General features: G+C 33.5%; 1 protein-coding gene and 1 long non-coding RNA gene across 3 annotated transcripts; one reads left to right on the top strand and one right to left on the bottom strand.

Moving 5' to 3' along the window:
* Positions 1 to 285: 285 nt before the first annotated feature.
* Positions 286 to 16,900, top strand: LOC129926738 (uncharacterized). Its single transcript, XR_008778458.1, has 5 exons — positions 286 to 2,096; positions 4,923 to 6,604; positions 9,696 to 9,842; positions 11,036 to 11,187; positions 14,295 to 16,900. It is a non-coding gene; the product is annotated as an uncharacterized LOC129926738 (long non-coding RNA).
* Positions 3,959 to 9,702, bottom strand: LOC129926726 (uncharacterized). Of its 2 annotated transcripts, XR_008778426.1 has the most exons (5): positions 9,180 to 9,702; positions 7,367 to 7,457; positions 6,480 to 6,543; positions 5,201 to 5,281; positions 4,990 to 5,078 (listed from the first exon to the last, which is right to left on the bottom strand). XR_008778426.1 is itself a non-coding variant. In XM_056032486.1 (2 exons), the coding sequence occupies exons 1-2, from the start codon at positions 5,222 to 5,224 to the stop codon at positions 4,779 to 4,781; spliced, it is 324 nt and encodes a 107-aa protein (XP_055888461.1). In that variant the 5' UTR covers positions 5,225 to 5,275; the 3' UTR covers positions 3,959 to 4,778. The 2 variants fall into 2 exon arrangements, 1 of the variants encoding a protein (XP_055888461.1); XM_056032486.1 differs by lacking the exons at positions 6,480 to 6,543; positions 7,367 to 7,457; positions 9,180 to 9,702 and having other exon boundaries at positions 3,959 to 5,078; positions 5,201 to 5,275.
* Positions 16,901 to 18,704: the final 1,804 nt, after the last annotated feature.

Genomic DNA, 18,704 nt, shown 5'->3' with positions numbered 1-18,704 from the left:
GTCCTTTTTATAAGTAGCATAAAGTTTTTCTTTTCTTCTTCTAATAAAATTGTTATTTAATGAGACCTTAATCCTAATTATACCTAGACAGCGCATATAATTTAATTTATAAATCTTATTTTAGTATTTAATACGTACAAATAAAAATAAATAAATAAAATCAGCTGTCGTTGACGCGAAAAATTAAATTATAAACAATTACACCTCTCAACGATATTCTTTACATGATTGATCCCTTTCCAAATAATTCTTTAATCGTTTCTTTTCAAAAAGATCACTGATTAGTCTAGGTCTAGTTAGTAAACTAAGATCCACCATGACAGTCTAATAACTAGGGGCCTTCGATGGGAAGTTTTACCCAAATTACTGGGCCACGGTTGTGGCCACTGATGTTGTGGACTACCTATAATATTCTAAGAATACGTTTTTTAATTGAATTCTAGACTAGACTTACGTACGTCTAACTTACAGTGATGCCTTCAAACTTCAATCAGATTACACTAGACTACACTGACTACAGAGTGTAACAGAGTAACAGACATACATATATATAGTAGATTCTTATATTAGGCACACCGTATTCGGGAACTAGGTCAAATTTTTATTTTATTTTTTTATTTGGTGACGGTTTAACTTACAAAAAAACTGAAAGCAGATTCTTATTCTGCAACTAAAGGACTATAAAAATAGCTGTGTTTCTTTTAATTACCACTCATAGTCAAGATTTTATTTTAAAATAAATCAGGTCACTTCATGCTCCTATAATAAACGCAGTTTTTGTGCTTTCTCCTTTAGCGCACATCGAGCACCGTTAAGAAACACCACTATGTTATTGCTAATAAATTATATCTGTGTTAATTAAAAATTATTTAGATTGTATTAAAAGAAGTAGATTCACTTCTGCAATATGTATTTATAGTATATTGCCTCTCTCTCTCTCTCTCTATATATATATATATATATATATATATATATATATATATGCCTACCTATATAATCTATGTGTAGAAACAGAAATAAATCTATATAATTATAGATCTATAAATTAATTATTATAATATAACACACATGATATTTTCAACTAGGCTACATGTATTATCTGTCTCTTTCTTTTAATTCACATCCAAGGACCCTCTTCTTTTCATAATTTGGATGTTCGTTTTGTTACATCCCCTCCCTCCCATAGATGCTTATAATTCTTTTCATGACTCTCTCCCCCTTCCCTCCACTGCCTGTATGATAGGTTGTGACACTACACGCTTAGTGTATACCTCTCCTCACCACCAGCGCTCGCCTGGCGTGATCACCTGCAGTGGGCATGGTCTCTGGCTTCAAATTAGCAGCCCGCACTTTTTCTTTCATTCATAAATTATATATTCTAGATATCTCGATCTAGGTCACATTTATTTATTGAAAAAAATCATAGATTTATTAATCCCAATAATATTTCTTATTACGATTTTGCCTTGTGCACTATAGGAGAATGTGTTTAATTCATTATTATTCATTGAAACACCTCCTTTTTTAATTTTATTTAACAGCTAACAGTATGAATGTGATTGGAATGTCTTTCTAAAGATGTTTGGAAGCTTATTTTGATAGATCCACCAGCCTACGATCAAACAGGCTCATAATATAGCCTTCATCCCTTATATGGGTATGAATTGCCGGGGGAGGTTTAAACAATAGCTTTACATACTTGGTTACCGAGAATCTAAAAAACTGCCATCTGCTTTGGAAAAGCGGAACAAAAATACAGGAACTTATCTTAAATTGGACATGCACTGTCCCGAAACATCGTTTTTAGCTCCAAACATAAAAACAAATTAATTATAAACAAAAAAAGCGACGTGTTTCTAAAAGGAGAATTTGATGAGCTGTGCCTAATATAAGAAGCTACTATAAATAAACTGATACTCAGTGATAGTATGTGAGAAAACTGTCTAAGATCAGACAGTATGATAATGAGTAAGGAGACAGACTGTGCAATGCTCAGAATGCTGGTAAGACCCTTACTAATACTAATAGCAAAAGGACTGAGCCAACCCTATTAATCCAGATTATAAATAATTCATGAATATGGACTCATAATGGAGGTAAATAATTAACAAAATAATTTTTCTTTTAAATCTAGCCATGATTAATGATAATGTTTTAAAAGGTCTCCGGTTCGAATCCCAGTAAAGGCTGGGATTTTGGATTTCAGATCTTTAGGTCATTCCACCTTTTGAGTTGGTAGACATATGATGCGACAGTTTCTGCGTACTAAGCTGATCCGTCATTTTGTTTGTAAGTTTACATTAGTAGCCTTACTCTGGCTATACTGACTATAGTAAATCTAGATCTAATTCAATCGGGTTTAAGTTTCTAAAACACAATCTCTACTTTGACCTTTTTAGTGCATTAATTTAAACAAAATGCCTAGCTACTGCTGCATAAAAGTGTGCTAAAAAAAAACTCATATACGTCAATAAACAAAAAAGGAATGAGATTTTTTAGCATTCCTAGACGACCTAGGCCTAGAACTTGGCAAGGCTCTAGGGATGAAGAGATTACTTCAAAAAGAGATTACTTCGAAAAGACTTGGCTGTTGTCCTGGGGAGGTTTGGACTACGAAGGAACTTCCAAAATGTAAAACATTTTACAGTACAATTTAGTGGATTTAATTATAATAAGATAAAGTAGATAGATCTATATTAACTAGATGATACAATAAATAGTTTGTCCATCATGGCTGAGGGCTTTACACTGGGGTTTAGTGCTTCCTCATGTGACTGGTGAAACCTATGTCCACCTATGTTAGTCTGGAATGCTAGTTATACTATATTCTAGTATAAAGACTAGATTTCATATCACTATGCTCCAACAATAGTGTATCACTTACTCCTATGGCTAAAGTCAAAAGTAAATGCTACAGATTTAGATTATATATCTTAACATATAGGATTTATAGGTTAATCTTCTCAGGCTACATTTAGTAGATCTACTGATCTAAATAGTAATTTAAAAAAACAACAATAAAGTAACATGTAGGTCAAATACAAGTTGTAAGTTAGTAATCTAATCAAGATTCGTATCTAGAAGGTTTCTTCATGGTCTAGATCTAAGACTTAAAACTGTATCTAGAATCTAGAGCTAGATCTAATAATTAATACAAGTCTAGATTATAAACATGCATCTAGATCATGATAGTATTATAAATAGTCTGTAATTGGTCTAGATCTAGTATAGAGCTTGAGTCGATATAAATAGATTCTACATAATAGTATACTCTAAACATACATACTAGATCCACACACATAGCATGTGACATAGTACTCTACTCTCAAGCTGTAGCTAGATTACTAGAATCTTTCAATCTAGATTAGATTTAGATTTAACTTTTTAGAAATGATTTCCACAGGGGATGGGAATGGGCAGGGTTTAAACCCAGAACCATCTGTAAGTCTGAACAGTCCATTGCGCAAAATGCATGACCAGGCAGATATCTTGATTTGAATTAATAACTAAGATACTTTATAAAAAAAACAACTAGTTCTTGGCATCCATTGTTATTCAAACAGTTACATAGAACAGGTATTGATCTAGAAATAAAATGTTTTTTTTAATAAACAAGTTAACTTTAAAGACCTTACGATCTATAAGGCAGATGATGTAAAGGTCACCTGTTTCTGTGGACTAGGTTAACGAGGATGTCTTGTCCAGCACAATGACCAACCACCTTACTTTTCCCCAACTAATGTCAAATACCATTTAAATCTGGTTGGACTTAGAGGTATCCCAAAATTCAAAATACCAGTCTTCAACGAGATTGGAACCTGGTACTCCAGGTTCCACTAAGGGTCTCTTGAATGAATAGATCTACAATTTTCATACTAATAGATAAGATAATAATAATTAATATACAAACAATACTTCAATTCATTTCTTTTATTTCCACAAATAAATGAATGCATTATATGATTTGAATAAATATATCTATATATTAAATTATATAAATATTTCTCATTGGATAGCTTGGATATAATACAGGTATAAAAAAAAATGCACTGTCTCACATTTACATATATATATATAATTATATTATAATTATTATATAATTATATATATAATTTAATTTAACTACTATAATTATGAATGTACAAAAAATATTTTTTTTAACACACATTATTTCAAATATTCTAGGTAAACCTGCGTATGTATTAGCTGATATGTTCAAAATTCATCCCACAACTGCATCTAAGATATTCATATACTGTTTTGGATGTTATGTATGTCAACATGTCCGATTTGATTTTCTGGCCCAATAAGGAGAGTCTCAGGCCCAAAGAAATTATTAGTACTTATGGCAGGAAGGTGACAGTAATAAATGACTGTTTTGAAATTTTCATTGAAAGACCTAGCAGCATTAAAGCACAGGCACAAACCTATTCTTCCTGTAAAAAAATATTTGTAAAATGTTTTACATGTTTCGGATGTTCCTTCAGAATTGAAGATAGTTTACTTCCTAGTCCAAACCTCCCGCAGGACGACGGGGGATGGGAGCGGGTAGGGTTTAACCCTCGACCGTCGATAAATCCGAACAACAGTCCAGCGCGCAAACCGCACGACCAGGCAGCCATCCTATAAGCACAACATAGTAAAATATCTGATTGGAATAACAACTCAAGGTGTTGTCTCATTACTTTCAATAAATGAATTAAAAATATTTATACTAAGCTTTATAGTTTCTTTGCATTTAATAGCCTTTAAATTTTTATTTTTAGAAGTGATGTTGTTCACAAGAGAATCAAATTTAACTTTTTGTTTTTTAATGAGGTGATGTCAATCTCAGAAACCTTAGTTGGCAAAACTTTTTTAAGCTCTGATGGATTTTTCCAGTAAGATGACAACCTGTAACTAACTGTCTTACTCTCTTTTAGTCTGGTGTTGGCTTCCAGCATAAATAAAGTGGCTGCCACATGAGTGCAGGACTCTCCAAGTTCAACTGTACAAGAACAGTGGGCTGATAGAATAATACCATCTCGACTTATCCAGGGCTGCAGTACCTTTTCTGCTAACCACTGAGAGTGAAGAACCTAATGAAAAGAAAAAAAAATAATTAAAAATACCTGTTCATATCAAGACATTGGTCTCATATACATGCAAATACAATGAATATCAAGATATTTAGTATAATATAACAATATTTATTACTTACCTTTGCTAGTGGTTTAAAAGCCATAATATCTTGAACCCAACCATCTAGGAACTGGTTGTAAGCTGCTAAACTCTTGTAAGCCTGTAGACCTTTTCAAAAGTAAAAATAGCGATAACATTTTAGTAATAGATGTAGAGCGCTCTTGTTTAATGAAAAGAAAAAAAAATAATAAAAAATACCTGTTCATATCAAGACATTGGTTGGACTTCGAAGCGTCCTAAAAATATAGAAATTAAAAACCCAAGTCTACACAAAAAATTCAATCGAGACTAGTCAAGTGCTTCAGCCGCAACAACCAAAAGGTTTGGGCTAAGGTGTAATTAGCTTCAAATTTTAAGGAGCATTTGAAAGTTGTAAAAGAAACACAGAACTAGTATCAGATCTAGGACCATTAGATTTATCAAGTTACTAGACCCGATGAGCCTAGTCCTAGAATAAACTTTAAAAAGTCTTTAGCCCTAGACTTAGATCTAAACTGGATAGTAAAGGTCCACCAATGAGATTGGACCATAGCGCTCTGAGCATGCTCTGAGCATGCTATAAGTATGAAAGTAGCGCTATTAGATATAAATATTATAAAAGCTAAATTTATTTATCTTATCAAGTGACCTAGAAGTGAAGACTAGATCTAGCTATATCTATTAGATAAAGATTAAGTCTCATATGCTTAAAATATGCAGCAACAGAGATATGTAGATTTTAGATGTTATCTAGATCTATTCTATAGAGTCTAGATGAGATCTTCTTATCTTATAATACAGACGTTACTTCAAAAAAGAAGATGATTACGTCCTACACGTCATGCATTTAGTCATGCATATTAACCAATGACTTAAATTCAGCCACGTCACTGGTTTTCCTGGCTAGCTCAGGCAACCCATTCCATGCTCTAATAGCACTAGGGAAGAAGGAGTGTTTGTACAAATTTGTCCTAGCATATGGGACGAGGAATGTGCCTTTAATCTAGAGATCTAGAATGACCTACTAAGCCTAAATATTATGTAGGCTAGACTCTAGATCTAGTCACACTCTAATCTGAGACATCATCCAGATTTTGTATATAATATATAATAGATCTATATAGCCATAGATCTAGATCTAGAATACTAGACCTTGAAGGCTTGAGTAAAGAGTAGATCTATCACAATCTATATGAATGTTGTATATATATATGTCTAGATATGCTAACTTAAATAGCTAGAATATAGATCTAGAATCTAGTCTAGATTAGTAGATCTAGATCTAATCTAGGTCTAACAATAAAATTGATTCGGAATACCTTGAATTCATCCTTTGTGATTGTGTAGGCACTTTCAGTAGAACAAGATTATAAGTGAAGAGATCTGGATAACACAAGGAGGGCAGCAAATCATTTTCTTTATTATGATGGCTTGCTTTCAAAGTGTAAGGATCAATATTATTTATTTCTGTAATTTCCTGACTATATCTTTCTTTGCTCGACTTATCCATGGTAAGTGCCTAAAAGCTTGTGTTGACTGTGCATAGAAACCAGATTTTTACCAACAATATGTGTGCCGTGCCATGATCACATGACTATGTCTACCAAGCTAAAGGTACCTGATGTGATGGGGAAGGTAAAGGCGGGTGGTTGTTGTGCTGACAACCTCATTAACCATGGGCCACAGAAAGATGACCTTTACATCCTCAGCCCCATAGATTGTAAGGTCTGAAAGGGGAACATTACTTTGATTTACTTTAGTGGAAAAAAAAGTTTCTTCTTCCATTTTTTATTCATTAAACACTGTTTTCTTGTGTTCTTTTCACTCAAAGAACTATAGGACTACTTTTAGCCTAATCAATTTGATGGAGGCGTGGTGGCTGAGTGGTAAAGCTCTTGGCTTCCATGCTGGGGGTCCCAGCTATGAATCCTGGTGAAAACTGGGATTTCTAATTTCTGGATGTTTGGGCGCCTCTGAGTCCACCCAGCTCTAATGGGTACCTGACATTGGTTGGGGAAAAGTAAAGGTGATTGGTCGTTGTGCTAGCCACATCACATGACACCCTCGTAAATCATAGGCCACAGATACAGATGACCTTAACATCATCTGCCCTATAGACCACAAGGTCTGAAAGGAGAACTTTTACTTTTTTAATCTGTTTGGTATAGTTATATTCAAACTCATTTATGCTTTCACTCATACTAACCTTTATAGATTTATGATTGCCCAATCCATGGTTCAACAAATTTAAAGATCTTACATGGCAGTATGATTAAAATGACAGTCTTTAAAGTCAACTAAAAAAAAAGTAAAATTGAAAAAGATATAAAATGGAAATATTAATTGGGAGCAAATCACAACATTTTGAAATAGAAATGTACCAGCTACATCATGCTAGATGCAATGGATACCAAGTCACAACATTTTGAAATAGAAATGTACCAGCTACATCACGTTAGATGCAGTGGATACCATGTCACAACATTTTGAAATAGAAAAGTACCAGCTACATCATGCTAGATGCAGTGGATACCAAGTCACAACATTTTGAAATAGAAATGTACCAGCTACATCATGCTAGATGCAGTGGATACCAAGTCACAACATTTTGAAATAGAAATGTACCAGCTACAACACACTAGATGCAGTGGATACCAAATCACATCAGTGTAACTGGCAACTCAGATGTAGACTTCTTGGACAACCAGGGAAGGCTAACACCAACCACCTAGCAGGCTGTGAGCTTCCATAAGCAAATTACATTTTGAAAAAGAAATGTACCAGCTACATCACTCTAGAACACAGTGCTACATCATATGATTCAGCAGTCAATTCTACAGAAAATTGTCAAAGTAAAAAAGTAAAACAAAAACCTAACTCCAAACAATGAAAACAACAACCTTCAAAGCAATGGAAGAGATCATTTTTCCCTGGTTTCTCTGGACAAAATAAGAGAAATAATAATCCTTAATCAGTTTACTAAAATGAAAACCTAAGAGAGCTACCCACTCAAAACTTAAACCCACAAGTCTGGCACTCAAAACTAACTGAAAAGACCTCATTTCATACAAGAATCTCAAAGAAACACCACTTATAAAATATAATTTATGAATCAGGTAAACAGTGCAATGACTCTCTCCCCTGGGACCTAAGCTCTCTTTCTGCTGTAAGAGACAGTATTGAAAACATAACCAAAAAATCTTATCACAATCAGAAAGATCTCAAGAAAATGGTGAATATTTTTCTACAAATCTAATAAACCAATAACTAGTGGGTCAATTATACAGATGAATCATCTTAAGAATCCACCAGTAACAGAGGAGCTGTCTTATTCAATAAATGGCTCAATTGAGAAAGATTAGAAAATTTAATTGCCACTGGCGATCTCTCATGCACACTTTCTAATGAATAAACATTTCTTTCTAATGTTTAAAAAAATCTGATGCCTCCTCTATCAAAAAAGGCAGGACAGCTCTTATAAATCTCAACAATAATAGCAAGAAAACTGTTCTCCAATGGATCCCAGCACACTTTCAAATAGAGGAGAAGAAAAATCTGACACTGCCCAAATGGGAGAATAACTAAGCAGTCTTAAGTTCCATGGGAGGTGCAGTGGCTAAGTGGTAAAGCACTTGGCTACTGAACCAGGGTGCAGGGTTTGAATCCTGCTGAAGACTGGGGTTTTTAATTTTGGGATCTTTGGGCACCTCTTGAATCCACCCAGCTCTAGTGGGTACCTGACATTAGTTAGGGAAAAGTAGAGGTGGTTGGACACATGACACCCTCGTTAACCATAGGCCACAGAAACAGATGCCCTTTACATCATCTGCCCTATAGACCACAAGGTCTGAAAGGGGTACTTTACTTTTTCTTTTCTTAAATTCCACTATATCCAGAAGAGAATAGAAAAAGAAAAAAAGAGTAGTATAAACCAAAAATATAACAGTTGTCACTCAAACATCAGGATTAAGGATGCATGTTACATTCTATCAGGACACAGTCAATGAATTATTTTTCACCTTTGAACAGGGCACAACATAATGAGGCAACACTTATTCTGGATGTTGAAACTAGTGAAAAGAACATGTGGCCTTGTTTTATCATGAGGCCCAAACAAAATACTGGCCCCGAACAGTCCTTTAGAATAAAGATTGTATGGAAAGCTGCCTGATCTGAAAATAATGGAGTTCATCTTCGATAAATATATATATATCTGAACCCTACAATTTATAATGAGAACACAGAGAAAAAAAAAACACAAACAGTATGTAATATTTAAGTTACACTTTTGTCACACAGTCTCATATTTGTTTATATTGACTTTAATATTCACATTTATTCAAATAAAATAGCTGTATATTTTATACATTTATCCTTAAAATGTGGTGCAGTATTGGTCACTAGTTCAAATGTTTGATGTGTTTAAGGCTATATAAGGTTATAACTATTCCTTTGGCTCACATTGAATTAAAATCATACATTGTAATAATTTTTGTGTGTGTCTACATCCTCTTATTGTTTATTTGTGTTTTCAGGTGGCGATTTTATTGTTTACCATGGAGTTGTCTACTTTTCAAATTTTACTGACCAAGTTTTGTACAGTGACTGATCCATCTGCAGTTTCCGAACCAGTAACTGATATCTCAAAATATTGCTTTATTGATGGTGTCTGGTCACCTCAGGTAATCTTTCTCTTTTTCTTTTAATATGTAAAGAAAATTATATGTATGTATTTTTTTATTTAGAAATGGATACTGTTTGTCTAAGGAGGATACTGTTTGTCTTGGGTGGATACTGCATGATCTTTGCAGAAGCTGTAGAACACCTTTCCACCATGGAATCCATACATTGAAATGAAAATGTTCAGATTTTATCCATGATCACCTGTCTGAAGATTAGAACTAGATATAGGTCTTGAAGTATTACACTCAATGATCTATTTAAATAAATAAAAAGAACTCTACTGTTTAACCACAAATCTTAATAAAATTTAGAAAGACCTTCACATAAGCCTTGTTAATTTTTATTACCTTTTCAATATGTTTAATTTGTTGATTTTTTCTTGAAAAATGTGTAGTTTTGGATACTGGATAGACAACACACATACCCACATTCTCATTATAAAATAATTAGTTTCTATTTTTGGACATTATGACAAATAATATAATCCATTAGCTTTGTGGAGGTATCAGAATGCTCTATAAAAAGATACTAGATTCAAGAAACACAAGGAAGGGAAAAGAGAAATCTATTGTACATAAGTAAGAAGTAATGGAATGCACAGTGGATATTAATAAAAAAAAAAAGAGTAAAGTTTACCTTTCAGACCTTGCGATCTATGGAGCTAATGATGTCAAGGTTATGTTTCTATGGCTAGTGGTTAATGAGCAGGTCGTCATGTGTCCAGCACAATGACTAACCACCTTAATTTTCCCCACCTAAAATCTGTTACCCATTAGAGTTGGGTTACTGAGGGGCACCCTAAAAATTCAAAATCCCAATCTTCATTGAGGCTGGAGGTTCAAACCCTGGACCCCATTGTTTTCCTATGAGGTACACAAATCCTTTAGCCGACAAAAAATCAAAATATTGATATAGAAGCGAAATGAAAAATGACTGAGCTTTTGGCCCATGACTTTGAAATGCTAATATCTATGTATACTTCTTTATGTTGGCAGAGGATCAACATGATTTGTTCATTGAAAGACACTTGAAGGTGTAAGTTGTAAAAGGTTTTGAAAGACTTGCCAAAGCAATCCATTTTTGACAGGGATAAACATTGGGAGCAGCTCTAGCTGACTCAGCTCAGAGGATGACATCACTGTTACATCTTTCTGTTAACAATGCATGGATTATCTTATCTTCTTCATTCTAGGGGAATTATGCATTGAGTGAAGACATCTTGCTGTAGAAGAGAAGAACAATTCAGAGAGTTCACATGATTTACATATGGCTTTGATTGTCTTATGTTAATGGCTGGTAAAGAACTGAAACATGTAGGCTGGAGATCACTTGATAGAAATCAAGGTAGGACTGCACTTTTGCACAGAGTAAAGTTGAAGCATGTAGTTACCAAGTGTAAAATAATATTCAAATATTCAGTGTGCGGCGTTAGGGTTAGGGTTAGGCCAAACATTCCGGGCTCACATAGGTCTCACCAGCCACATGAGGAGGCATAAAACCCCAGTGCAAAGCCCTCAGCCCCCTGGATGACAAAGTGGTCATCATCGAACCACGATGGACGAACTATAAGTTGCAATCTGTCTTGGTAAGCAGTATTGAAGTTAGGGTGATAGCTTTCTTGGTCACAATAATTTAATTTGAAAATTAAAGTAATTTTTTTTGCTTTAGTAGACAGATTTATAATCATTAAACATTGTTTTAAATGTCTAAAAGATTAATTAAAACTTGTAAAACTGTTGTGAAATTATTTTCACAGTTATCAGTATTTTTTATTCCTAGATTTATCACTGCTTTTAGTTTCCTATATAATCGTTGTGTTACTATTCAAATGTTGTGTAAACATGGGGGTAGTGTTGTAACCCTGCCTTGCTCCAGTGCTTGAGGTGCGCACTAGCGCACTAGTGAACGTAAACAGGAAGAGACTAGAATGGAGAGAAGAACAGGGCATCAGGGATTGTGAAGAGTCTGAATGTTTGGAAACTAAGAAGCAAGCTTTTGGTGCTGCCTGAAGGTTGTAGAAGGGACCTGGAATGAAGCGGGGAAGGCTGTCGTTGGTCCACATTCGGGTTGCTGTCTGAAGGACTGGTAAATTAGTAGAAAGACTCTGAGGAAGCTGAAGGATGCTATGTGTTTGTCCTAGTGAATAAACACCTGTCTTTATTTCCTGTTACACTGTGTTGAGTTGCATGCCTATTCGTTGAGTGCCTAGCCGAGAGTTGCAACAATTGGTGTTATGACTCTACAATGCACGCTGTCATTAGGTGTGAGACTGCGCACCAGGAGACACGGGACAGAGACAGGAAATAAGAGAGGAAGTCAAGATGGCCGATGATTAGAGATGAAAACGACGCTTGTGATGTGATTAGTGTAATTCTAGATCTAGTTTCCTATTTGGTTATTAAACATTCTATTTTGTTATTTTATACTCCTTTCGTTGAGGTTATTTGGCTAAGCTATAGCAATTGTTCTGGGTGGAAAGACATGCTCCAATTTGATTCCCTTTTCTGTAATTCATCTAATTCTCTTTGTAAAATATCTGTGTCTTGTGTTGTTTTTATTGTTCTATATATTATGCAATCGTCTGCAAATAATCTGACTTTTGTTCCTGAAGTAATGCAATTTGGTAAATCATTTATGTAAATTAAAAATAGTGGTGGACCCAAGACTGTTCCTTGAGGTACACCTGAGTTTACTGTTATCGGTGTTGATTTAGAGCCATTTATTATTACAGTTTGTTCTCTCCCTATCAGAAAATCTTTAATCCACTGATGCAGTGGACCATTAATGCCGAAATATTTTAATTGTTTAAGCAAACTATAGTGGTGAACTTTGTCAAAAGCCTTGGAAAAATCTAGTAAGATAGCATCTATTTGTTCACTATTATCTAAACCTTTTGAAAAATCATCAATTAGTCCTATTAGTTGTGTTTCACATGATCTATATTTCCTAAAGCCATGTTGGTATGGGGTGAGGACATTATGTTTGTCTAAGTGGTTTATGATGTTGCTACATATTATGTGTTCTAGGATTTTACATGTGATGCTGGTAAGTGATACTGGTCTGTAGTTTCCTGGGTCAGATTTTTCTCCTTTTTTAAATAGGGGGGTGACATTAGCTTCTTTCTAGTCCTTTGGTACTCTGCCCTGGTTAAGCCATGCCTGAAAGAGTATTTTGAACACTGGGGCTAGTTCATTGCTTAGTTCTTTGAGTAATCTAGCTGGAATACCTTCAGGTATTATTTGGTTTGGTGTTGGCTAATAGTTTTTGAATTCCATTTTCTTGTACTACTAAATCTTCTATGTTGTCTACTTGGTTCAAATTAAGTAATATGTCTTTGTCTCCTGGGGCTGAGAATGCTGATGCAAAGTATTGGTTTAGGTTGTTTGCTTTAGTTTCATTATCATTATGTATTATGTTATGTTCATCTTTTAAGGCGCTATGCCTGTTGTTTCCATTTTCTTAGACTTAATGTATGACCATAGGTTTTTGTTGTTTTCTTTAGATATTACATTGTTTATGTATTCACTCTGCAGCTGTCTGCTTACTTTTTGGGTTAGGTGTTTAATTTTTATATACTTTTTGTAAACTCTTTCTGCCTTGGTTTCTTTAAATTTTCTATATAGGTTTTCCTTCTGTTTACAAAGCTTCTTTAGTCTATTATTAGTCTATTATTAAACCAGCATTTATTTATTTTGTTTGATGTGTATTTAGTTGGTATATGATTTTCTATAATGCTTTTAAGATGGTTTTTAATGAAATTCCAGAGGTCATCGACTGGTTGGTTAATGTCTTTTTCTAATAAGAATGTTTGTTGAAAGTTTAATGCAGCTTGGTGTAGTTGTGTTAGGTTACATTTATTCCAGAGTAAAATTTTTCTTTGGGGTTTTGTATTGGCTACTGCTTTTATCTGACTGTGTATTTTTATGATCTCATGGTCTGATAGACCAGGGATAATATCATAATAAACGACTAATCCAGGTCTGTTGGTTAAGAAGAGATCTAATGTGTTGTTTAATCTAGTTGGCTTTTTAATGATTTGATATAAACTTAGGTTGTGTAAAGTTTCTATGAAAAGCTCATTTATGTCCTTAGGGTTTTGGTGTTTATCTATGGTTAGTGTTTTCCAATTTATATCAGGTATGTTGAAATCACCCATAATCCAAAAAACTGCATTTTTATCTGTCTCTTTAAGTGTAGTAATCTGATTACATAGTTCCTGCATGTATTCTAAACTAGAATTTGGTGGTCTGTAAATGCTGCCTATTATTAGGGATGTTGAGGTGGTATTAATTTTACAAAATGTAGATTCTATATTTTTGAGTTAGGTAAGGTAATTTCTTCTGCTATAAGAGTGTTTTTTATTGCTAAAAGAACTCCTCCATGATTTTAAGCCCTATCTTTTCTAAAAATTTCATAATTACTATTGAAAATTTCTGCATTATAAATTTCAGTGAACGAATTGTGTGTCCCCTTACCTGTCAATTCTGTTTAGTGATGGTCAAGCTCAACTGATATTATTCTAAGCAGCTTTTATTCTGAGAATCATTCAACCACAGAAGCTGTAAGGGATATCTGAAATCCATTGCTTACTTGTCTAGCAGAAAGATTTCTATCCGTTTAGTGATAAAAGATTGAGATTAATTGTATACAACTTTTTCTAGTCACTAAATAACACACTTTTATGCTCAAGCAATACTGTTCATGAATGGTTTAGTTTTCTTGATGCTGAGAGTGTTCATGAAAGAGGGATCAAAGGTCAATTTGGGTGTTTTTTAAGACAACTTGCAATGTTTATTAATTTTAATTTACCAGGTACCTATTATTCATTTACTTTGGATTTTAAGATATTTGTCATTGAAATAAGTACAGTTAATTAACCACAGGATTCCATTAAAAAATTTAAATGCTAAAGAAATTTAAAAAGAAAACATTTCATTTTTGAGATTACATCATCTTTATGTGGAATGTTTTTTGAATAAATGGTACCTGTACAGGTGATTAGACCTATTAATAAATGATAACTGGATATATTTGTATTTGAAACCACTGGCTTGTATTTTACTTGTTACTAATAACTTAATTTACTTTTAAATATATGCATTATCTTCTATTTTGAAGTAACATCTGTATTTTATAAGATAAGATTATCAACTGTAGTTTTCTTTTAAGAGTTCTTTATGAAAATGTTACCACTGAACACTGCTATATTACTAGACTTTTTTCAACTATGTTTTGTAAATGAAATATTGTACAATGGCATATTTATTGTATTACATAATTAAGGTTTTTATAGCTATATATTAAAAACATCTCATATTTAATGTACTCTCTGCACTGAACAATTTTTTTTAAAGTGATAAAAATTTTGGTTTATTCATATCAAGTTTGTTTTGTTTGTATATATGTAGAATATGTATATCATAGTGAAAGCATTTATTTACTTGCATTTTAGTTTTTATAATCATTTATAGAATTCAGTGTAAATTCATTGTACATTGAACCTCGTTGGTAGTGTCAATGTTATTAAGTTGACATGAAGTATTTATGTATAGTCCTGGGTGTTAACTACATTGTTCATTAGATGACTGCCTGACAGTGTTTTATCCCATGGGAACCAATAGATCAGCATGTCAATATATCTGTTGTAAGATGTTTAGAGTATACAACTCTAGCAATAAATATTCTGATCAAGTTTATATTTTTGGAACAGAATATGCTAATGTGTTAAATACATTTTTTTAAATTTTAAGAATAACAACTGGTACTTTATCCCTTTGTATCTTTCTTTTTTTTTTTTTAATGTCTAAGTAGTATAACTTCTAATTTAATTGTCTCCCTTTTAAAATCAACCATCTAAATTAGGGATGGGCAACCTTTTTCTGTTGAGGGCCGCATTAACTTTTTTTTTTAGGAATAGGGGGCCACATATGTATAATTTGTATTTACAACTTAGAAAAATATGCTAGCTGTCTATTAATTTACTTGTATACTGCATTAGACATTCAAATTGAGGAATTATAACAAGATTTAGCAATTTTTAAAACTAATTTAACTAATATTTAAAAAAATTTTGTTACTGTCTTTTTACATCACATTCATTCTTCACAACAATCCAGTTATACTTAATGTGAAGTATTTAATTGTGCATAATGTTCCGGAACTCTGGAACTAGCTTTACTAGTTCTTATCTTTGTGACTGCTGTTAAATTACAGCCAGTCAGCATCCACTTGTTCTTCTGGTTGCATATGTTCAAACAAAAGAAAATATTCTTGTGCATCCAAAAATGTCAAAGTTTAGCATCAAGTCTTTTTAAGTGTGGAAATACAGCTTATGCACCCTTCAAACTGCTTCTCTTTTGGGTCATAATTTGCTAGGAAGTATTTCCTCGGGAGCTGAATCAGCTTCTGTACTAAATGGTGAAGTGAGGATATTCAAAAATGGTTTAAGTTCTTGACGTCTTAACATTTGTTTTCAAATTCCATAAGTCTTGTTCTTTTCTTTTTACTAGAAATAGTTTCACCTTTCAGCAAAGGAAAATGTGTCACAGTCTTAGTTGACATTGCATGATCTAAAGTTCACGTCATGTTAAGAGTTTAAAAGACACGTGGAATTCCTGATGTAGAAAACAAGAAGTAGAATGAATAAAGTTGACTTTGAGTTCAGTCTAGTCAAGTCAGTAAGGTTTTGCTCCCGGTCCAGGAAGGTTGGACGTTGCTTCCTGGACTGGTGTATATATATGTATATAGCATGAAAGTCGATGGACTAATGATTGTTGATTAATTATATTTGAGAGTTGATTTCATCATGTGCTTATTGAATATTAAGTATTATTCGTATTGCAATGGATATCTATAGTTGGAGCTCCAGTGTCACTAGTAGCAATTGTTCTTATTGTTACCCGCGGACGTGATTTGTAACTAACATATATTGGATACTTTTGATACCGCTGTTATGTGGATAGGATTGTTATTATTTCTTGACTTGTAGCACTAACAAGGAGTGCAGTGTACTATTATTATTATTATGGTAAAATAAACTTCATGTTGTCTGCTGAAACGGACTTGAGTCAGTGGTATAGTATGTTTAACATTTACAAAATGATAAAACCTGTTTTCACTTGCTTGACTGGAGAAATGGAAAAGCTTGAAAAGATGCTCATAAATTTCATGGATGTGCAAGTAGCCCATTGCAACTCTTCATTAGAAACATTAGTAAAAAGCCACTGTCAGTGTCATTAAGGAAAAAAAAATTTTTCCTTGAGACCCCATATTCTTTTCAATACCTTGCCCATGTGGTACTTCTTGAAACTGTCTGTGGCTCTGATAAGTTTGATCACTGAGATGATTAGGTCAATAATATGTCTGATATTCACTGTTTTTCTCAGTCAAAGCATGGGCTCCATCAGTTGTTACACTTGACATCTTGTTCCAAGCCAACCCAACACTTTCAACACAGTTCTACATAAATACTGGCCTGAGTGTGTGTCTTGTTTCGAAATATTACCAATAAGCATAATCTTCATTTGCTTAAAACTTTAGAGAATGTTTATTTAGCTTCTTCATCATAATTGATTGATTTGATTTTAGGCACATCGGCACAATTTAGGCCATTTATGTATCATAATTGATAAGATATTTAAAATTATTTATTTTTAATATATTTGCATTTTTATATGTTTAATCTGTGGGCTCACCTGAATTCTGTAGGTTTCCGCGGGCCGCAAAAAACACTTTGGCAGGCCGCATGTGGCCCGTGGTCTGTAATTTGCCCACCCCTGATCTAAATGAATTAAGTTATTTCTACTACTAAAAGTAATATCAGGACTACCAATGTACCTTAGTTTTTAACTAAATATTTATTTGTGCAGCACTTTCAGTTTTATTGTGATATCGTATACATTGATTTGATTGACTCATTTTGATGTATATGTATACCTTGCAATCAAAGTGGCATTCATTTTTTTTTTTTAAATTGTAACTGGTCTGTGCTAAATTACTGAATTCATATTAAGAGATAACTATTAATGTATTTGAAAGTTAATGGTAAAGGGAAAATAGGTCATTGTGCTGGTCTCAATACACCTTGAAATGTACAGTAATTACTTCAATGAACAAGAAGAAATTAATCAGCAATGAAATTACCAAAAAAGATATGACAGGAAATGCTATTAACATCTAGTCAGTGATTACCCTCTACAAAGTCATAGTCAACTAATCTAATTGACTTCAATATTCAATCATTATCAAAAATAAACCATTCCAAAGACAAACTGAATGATAGACAAAAAATAGAAGCTTTTTGATGTAGGGCAAAATGTGAAAATAGTCAAGTTAAAATAAATTTCTCTTTTCAGACTTTGCGATCTGTAAGACAGATGATACAAAAAATCATCTGTTTCTGTGTCTTATGGTCAATGAGGGTATCAGGTGGCCACCACAATGACCAACCGCCTTTACTTTTCTCCATTAAATGTCAGGAACCCATTTGAGCTGGGTGGACTGAAAGGTGCCTAATTGTTTTTCTTTATATTAGGACTATTATAAAAAAAAATGGTCTTCAAACCCTAGACCTATGTTTGGCAGCCAAGCACTTTACCACTTAGCCACCACACCTCCAAGTGAATTCTATAGAAACTTTTAACTGTTTGCTCATCTTTCATTCTACAACTAAAGCAAGGTAATTATGTATTGTTAGGGACAATGCTGTCTGGAATGAGAGAATATGTTAGCCTGTCGGGGCCTAAGGTCATGTCTAGCCTGGGATAACAAGAAGTTACAGTTGCCAGATTGTAAAACTATTGGGTGGGTTGTATCTGTGCACCTCTGTGACCAAGGGGTTTGAGTCATCTAAGCAACCAGAC

Source organism: Biomphalaria glabrata, chromosome 6, assembly GCF_947242115.1.
Source record: "Biomphalaria glabrata chromosome 6, xgBioGlab47.1, whole genome shotgun sequence".
Lineage (NCBI taxonomy): Eukaryota > Metazoa > Mollusca > Gastropoda > Planorbidae > Biomphalaria > Biomphalaria glabrata.
This window is presented reverse-complemented; position numbering and strand designations above follow the sequence as displayed.